General features: G+C 33.2%; 1 protein-coding gene across 1 annotated transcript; it reads right to left on the bottom strand.

Annotated features, from left to right (window-relative positions):
- Positions 1-2074: 2074 nt before the first annotated feature.
- On the bottom strand, positions 2075-3172 carry LOC132169497 (putative F-box/LRR-repeat protein 23). Its single transcript, XM_059580527.1, has 3 exons — positions 2850-3172; positions 2224-2700; positions 2075-2117 (listed from the first exon to the last, which is right to left on the bottom strand). Exons 1-3 carry the CDS (start codon positions 3170-3172, stop codon positions 2075-2077), a joined length of 843 nt encoding a protein of 280 aa, XP_059436510.1.
- Between the last annotated feature and the right edge of the window lie 3717 nt (positions 3173-6889).

The following is a 6889-nucleotide window of genomic DNA, read 5'->3' as shown; positions in this document are numbered from 1 at the left end:
TTTTTTTTTTTTTTAAAGAAAAAAAAGTTAACCGGTTATGATTTAATATATATTTATGGAAATTTTTTTAAAGTACAAGTAAATGTAAATTTTGGGTCAAATATTTTTTATTTTTCAATATGGACTCTTTTTATAGCAATTGGGCTCAAGAAGACACTAAAAATACACAAAAAAAAAAAAAGCCCAAAAAGGCCAAAAAAGCTCAAAAAGGCTCAAAAAAGCCCAATTTTGAAAAAGCGGTTAGTAGGCGGTTATTTACTTCATTAACCGCTAACCGCTAACCGCCGGTTAGTGAAATTTACTAATCGCTAAGGCAGTTACGGTTAGCAGTTATTGCCAATAACCGCTAATCGTAACCGCCTTGAGACCCCTAGAATATATAGAAAATATTATATATTGTATGCATATTCCGTAATTGGGTTGATATGGTAATATTCTCTATTAAATATCATTTCTCATTTTAGGGTTAGAGTTGAGACTGTTAGAATATATAGAAAATATTATATATTTTCTGCATATTCCGTAATTGGGTTGATATTGAATATTCTCTATTTAAGGGTTGATTGTAATAAAATATTGAGATTGTAATCAAATTAGTGGATTTGATTACCATACTTGTACTTATTCACTACCCTATAAATATGATCATTTGTATTGTGGACAAATCAAGTTAATTAGCACAATGTAGTCCTTATGTGTATTTCGAATGGTAAATGTAGTTGTCTAACACCGAATCACTCGGAAATTCTTTGTGTTCTTTCTCTATATTGCTTTCGCTCAAATTTCCGCCTTGTAATTATTTCAACAGAGACAAAGTTGCATCATGCCGGCAAGAGTAATGTTATTTAGTAGACTCTCATACGACTACTATACAACTATGATAATGTGGCACTGAAAATCAACTTTTAGATTAACGAAGACTTGTTAAAAGACAAAATCAATAGCTAATATTTACTATCACATCATTATAGATGGTTATCGTATGAGAGTTTACTAAATATCATTTGTATACCAAGAAAGCAAAACTCATAGAAAAAAGATATCTTAGAAAAGATTCACAACAAAATAATTGGCTTCAAGGATTGAAACCGTTGGAGTTCTATATGTGAAAGAAAATTTGATTTGAAGACTCCTTTCTAAGTTTTTAACTCCCAAACAACTTATAATAGAAAATATTGAATTGGCTTTGACTTGAGGCAAATGTAGTTGATTGACGTGAAAAGAAATGGGAATTTTTTTTTTCTTAAATATTTTATATAATTTACTCACATGAAATTTGGAAACAATTTAGACTTGTCTCAAATATTAAACATAAGTAAAGCTATATACTATACAATTATTCTATGACTATTTTATTTCATCAATTCACTATTAGATTATACATTGTTAAAAGAAAGATAAATTGACAATTCATGTCAACATATATAGTGAGATAATGTTGTGGAATATAACATTACTCATCAGATACTTGATTAAAGCACGCAAAACTAGTTGCATACATCTCCCCAAAAATTTAAAATTTCTTTTAAATTAAATTTTTTTTGTAGGATAAGCCTTCCAAGATTAATTTTTCACTCTACCAAAAAGTCATTTCTTTTAAAATAAATTTGGCCTATTTCTGCATTGTTTAACTATGCTCTTTGTGCTAAGAAATTTGCTTAACATCTAAATTGGTTGCATGGTGAGAAATATTAATAATAATTGTTCTTATTTCTTTAGCATCTTCCGCGGTTCCCTTTTTGCAACTTTAGCTATGGCTTATATAGGCAAACCCATGGAGGATTACCATAGAATAGTTTTATTATTATTATTATTTTTTTTTTTTTTAAGAAAAAAAAAAAGATAAAGACTTGCACAATATATGCCGAGATCAAGATAATCTGCTTATGGAAAATAAATAAATATATAGATTATATAACAAATAAGGTATAAATAAGATAATAAATCATTTGAAGAAGCCTACCATTTTTTCCCCTCAAAAGGCTTCTTCAAATGCAATGCAATGCTACCATAGAGTGAGGCATTTGCGGACAATGGAGTTGATTCTCTCCATTTCAAAAGAAAAAATATATTATCACCATAGATTAAAATCACTGTTTCGTAGAAATTCCTGCCACCTGAGAATTCAAAATATACTTATCAGACAAATGATGGAGTTCCCGTTCCTTTATGTGAATAGGAAAACAAAAAAAAAAAAAATGAAGCAAATGTCCGAAAACCCACCAGACAGTAAATTCACGGTCATAATAAGTGGAAGCACAGGGAAGACGCAAGTGTTTAATCTGTTGAGCACATCTTCTTCCCAAATCCCCTGCCAGAGTGAGATTCGAACATCGGCGTAGGTCAAGCGATTCAAGGTGAGGACAACCATCAAGGATGGCCTGCAAGGTGTCGTTAGTGAGCATATTTGTAAAAGGCTGGAGGTGGCGCAATTCACTCATGTTCTCTGCAATAGCAAATGCATAATCTGCATAATCTTCATACTCAGCATACTCGTCATACCACACCATCCGGCGGTCGAATTTGAGTGATTTCAAAAGAGGGCAACTGCGGCCCACAGCTTTGAGAGCTTCATGTGACGATGGACAGTTTGAAATGGAAAGCTCCTCTAGTAATGGAAGTTTTGCAGCCGCTTGACTCAATCCCTCGGCTGAAATGCCATAGCAATACACAAGCCGAAGGCGTTTGAGCTGACTTGAACTGTTAAAATACCACGTAAGGGCAAGAAAAAATTTAGTTTATCTGGACCTCTATCAAACACATCGTACAACAAAGATCACCATTAAAAATTAATTTCAGGCACATAATTCGAATCAAATCCGAAAAAAAAAAAAAAAAAAAACAAAAACCTGTCAGCGATGTGCCTGAGGAGATCGTCGTTGACGAAGTACTCAACGTTGATATCGAACAACTGGCCGCAGCTGCGATCGACGGCGTCGTGGCACATCTTCCGGAGCTTGCGGAACTCCCTGTTGTTGCCGGAGTTGCGCATGTCGATGGCGCGCCACATCGACGGGTCCTTGCAAAGGTTGTACCACGTGGAGCACACCATCTGCGCGCTCTTCAGGATATCGATGGCGCCCAGTCTCAGCAGAATCGACGCCGTCACGTCCAGAGGAAGCTCCAGCCAGCTGCGGAACTCGTCAGCGGGATCAGGAGGAGGAAGGTCCATCGCTAGATTTTCTCGAAAACGCTTTGGGGTGTGTTTGTGTTGTGTGGGGTTTTTATTTATTAGCCTCTTGTTTATCAATAATAATTAATAATTAATAAATTATTTGATTTAAATTCTTGTACAAAGTTTTGTCGATAAGTTATAATCATTAACAAATTCCATGATGATAACTAATTATTTCAAAACACAAGAAAATGATAAATAGACTTGTTTGAGTGAGTCGAGAACTCTCAAAATACAGAGACTATATTATAGTATCAATTTTCAACTTCATTTCATTTATTAGCAAATATCATTAAATAATATAAATAGTCATAAGGTGATAGATGTCTATAACTTATAGAACATTATCACTTAACTCCTAAATATCCTAATAAAATATTACTACTTGCATTCTCACGTAGAGATGACTCTTACTAATAACTCTTACCATATCTACAATTCTTTAGACCATATCTCTAATTAGTAGGATAAGAGCACAATAATATTGTTTTCACGAAATTATTTGTTGAAAACAATTGAGTTTGAAGAAAAAAAAAGCGCCGGCAAAAGTATTACTTTTGCTAACTATTACCATGCGTGGACTTTAAGTAAAGTCAACCTTTCTCTTTACTATAAATCCGTAAATCTTTTGTTTAAAATGATCCAACCAAACTTATCTTAAGGGGATTTAGGGAATTGTATAATGTACGATTTTTTAAATCTTAAATCAATAGTTAAAATTTTTATCAAATCAGCATTTATTATTTCTCTCAATCCAATATTTAACGCTCAATAATTATCATATTCCACCATATTTCCTTCAAATTTAGAGTTCAGATAAAGTTACATCAAGCCGATAAACCAAAACTAAAAAAAAAAAAACTATCTCGAGTTTTGAAAAAACCCCTTAAAATTCAAAAACTTTCAATTTACACCCTTAAACTTTTAATTTCAATCAATTTATCCTCTTCGTTTGTTTTAGCCATTAACTTATAACAAAAATGTCTCAAAAGACCAAATTATCCTTCGATTTTTTAAAAAAAAAATTTGAAATCAAGGGTAAATTTGGAATTTTATAAAAAAAAAGTTATGGGTACGTCATTTACGTTTAAAATCTTACGGAGGGGGGTAAATTGATTGAAATTGAACATTCAAGGGTTAAATTGAGATATTTTGAAATTTAGGGGGTCTTCTCAAAACGCGTAGTAGTTCAAGCGAGGCTTCCACAAAAATTCACAACAAAATAATTGGCTTAAAGGTTTGTATTTTTTTTTTTTTTAAGTGACATGAGCGAAACTATTATTAGAAACAACTTAAGCACAATGCTCAATAGAAATAATATCAGAAATGCAATGAGGGACATCTTCAATAAGACCATGTTCCACGCTAAGATATAAGACATCTTCAATTTAACCAATTAATTCAAAACACAGGAAAATGATAGATAGACTTGTTTGAGTTTGCATTGAATTTCTCTGATTATTCAAAAGTAAATAGTCACATTCTTGCTACAAACTCCCTAGTTAGTCTTTGGACCATTTACAATGGCAAAAGTAGGTGTTTGACAGACGGCACTAAACCACCTCAAAATTGTTTGTCTTTTATTTCTCTTTGCTTCCACTATAATTCTTTTTTTTTTTTTTTTTGTTTTTATTTAAGATCCTACAAAACCAATTAACACCTTGTTTAATTAAATATGAAAAGTTTCAGTAATTAGAAAGTCTAGTTAGAATTTAGATTATGTTTTGCCAAAAAAAAAAAAAAAACAAAAACAAAAACAAAACAAGAACACCAAATTTTTAAGTATAAATAAACTTGGAATTTTTTTTTTTTTTTTTTGATCTAGAAGCTTAAGAAAAAAAAGAAAGAAAGAAAGGTTTCGTTTGTTAAATTTTTGTTTTTTTTGTTTTTTTTTTCTCAAAATAAAAATAATAACAAACAATCATTATTAACAATCTCACCAAATTTTACTCACCAAAATAACCAAAAGTATATTTTTCTCTTTTTTAACTACTCACTCTTTTAGAGCATCTCCAGCAGTGTAGCTAAAAGGGAGATATTAGTTACATTTAGCTATTTTTGCCCTTTTTTTTTGCTTCAAAAGAATAGCTTCATATTAGTTATTATTATACCTTAACTGCTACAGTGAATAGCTGCATATTGCTATCCACTGTAGCACACTAGATTGTTGAATATAATATTATTTTCACATTATTTTCTCTCTCTTCTCTCTCTCTTCCTCAACGTTTCTCTCTTCTCTCTTCTTTGTTCATAAATTTATGATACAAATTCAAGTCTTTTGAATCATTAAAATCTCCTAAAAAAAAAATTGAATAGCAAAGCGAGAGTGAGAGAGAGCTAATTGCAGAGCTGGTCATGGAGAGTTTGGGTTGGGTTTGGGTTAAGAGGAAATAGCTGGTCATGAGAGGTTTGGGTTTGGGTTGAGAGGGAAGAGGCAGAGAGAGAGAGAGCTAATTGTAGAGCTGGCTATGGGGGGTTTGGGTTAAGAGGAAATAGCTGGTCATAGAAGGTTTGGGTTTGGATTGAGAGAGAAGAGTGAGAGAGAGAGAGAGAGAAAAGTGAAAAAAAAAAATAAAGAAAGAAAGATTAAAAAATAATATTTAAAAAAAATAGAGAATGAAATAAATAATTTGTTAGAGTTGGTATTAAAAAATGAGTAGCTAAAATAGAGAATTGTGCTTCTTGACTAGGTAGAATACCTTTTGGAGATGATCTAATAGCTATTATGAAGCTATTCTGTTGGAGAAAAAAAATGGCAAAAATAGCTAAATGTAGCTAATATCTCTCTCTTAGCTACATTGCTGGAGATGCTCTTATGACTGTTTGTATTATTTAATGGCATTTTCTAATGAGTGAAATGAAGTTGAATATTGATACTATAATACAGTCTCTGTATTTTGGAAATTCTCGGCTCACTCAAACAAGTCTATCTATCTACCTGTGTTTTGAATTAATTGGTTATAATCATGGATTTTTTTAATGATTATAAATTATCTCCAAACTTTGTACAAGAATTTAAATCAAATAATTTATTAATTATTATTGATAAACACAAGGCTAATAAATAAAAACCCCACACAACACAAACACACCCCAAAGCCTTTTTCGAGAAAATCTAGCGATGGACCCTCCTCCTCCTGACCCCGTTGACGAGTTCCGCAGATGGCTGGAGCTGCCCCGGGACGTGACGGCGTCGATTCTGCTGAGACTGGGCTCCATCGATATCCTGAAGAGCGCGCAGATTGTGTGCTCCACGTGGTACAACCTCTGCAAGGACCCGTCGATTTGGCGCGACATCGACATGCGCAACTCCGGCAACTACTGGGAGTTCCCCAAGCTCCGGCAGATGTGCCGCGACGCCGTCGATCGCAGCTGCGGCCAGTTGGTCGATACCAACGTACGTTGAGTATTTCGTCAACGACGATCTCCTCAGGCACATCGCTGAGAGGTATTTATTTATTTATTATTATTATTTTTTGGTCGGATTTGATTTGAATTATGCGCCTCTTTGTTGTACAATGTGTTTGATAGAGGTCCGGATAAACTAAATTTCGTGGTATTTTAACTGTTCAAGTCAGCTCAAACGCCTTCGGCTTGTGCATTGCAATGGCATTTCAGACAAGGGGTTGAGTCAAGCGGCAGCAAAACTTCCATTACTAGAGGAGCTTTCCATTTCATTCTATCCATTGTCAAAAGAAGCTCTGAAAGCTGTGG

This window comes from Corylus avellana, chromosome ca2 (assembly GCF_901000735.1).
Source record: "Corylus avellana chromosome ca2, CavTom2PMs-1.0".
Classification (NCBI taxonomy): domain Eukaryota; kingdom Viridiplantae; phylum Streptophyta; class Magnoliopsida; order Fagales; family Betulaceae; genus Corylus; species Corylus avellana.
Note: the sequence above shows the minus strand (reverse complement) of the source record. Positions and strands in the feature narration are given on the sequence as shown.

What these genes read in the sequence shown, in the direction of transcription:
- LOC132169497 (XM_059580527.1), bottom strand. Translation starts at nt 3,172, where the DNA reads ATGGACCTTCCTCCTCCTGATCCCGCTGACGAGTTCCGCAGCTGGCTG. An exon ending in CTCAGGCACATCGCTGACAG is followed by an intron (nt 2,701 to 2,849) that starts GTTTTTGTTTTT and finishes GTATTTTAACAG; the next exon opens with TTCAAGTCAGCTCAAACGCC. An exon ending in GACCGTGAATTTACTGTCTG is followed by an intron (nt 2,118 to 2,223) that starts GTGGGTTTTCGG and finishes TTGAATTCTCAG; the next exon opens with GTGGCAGGAATTTCTACGAA.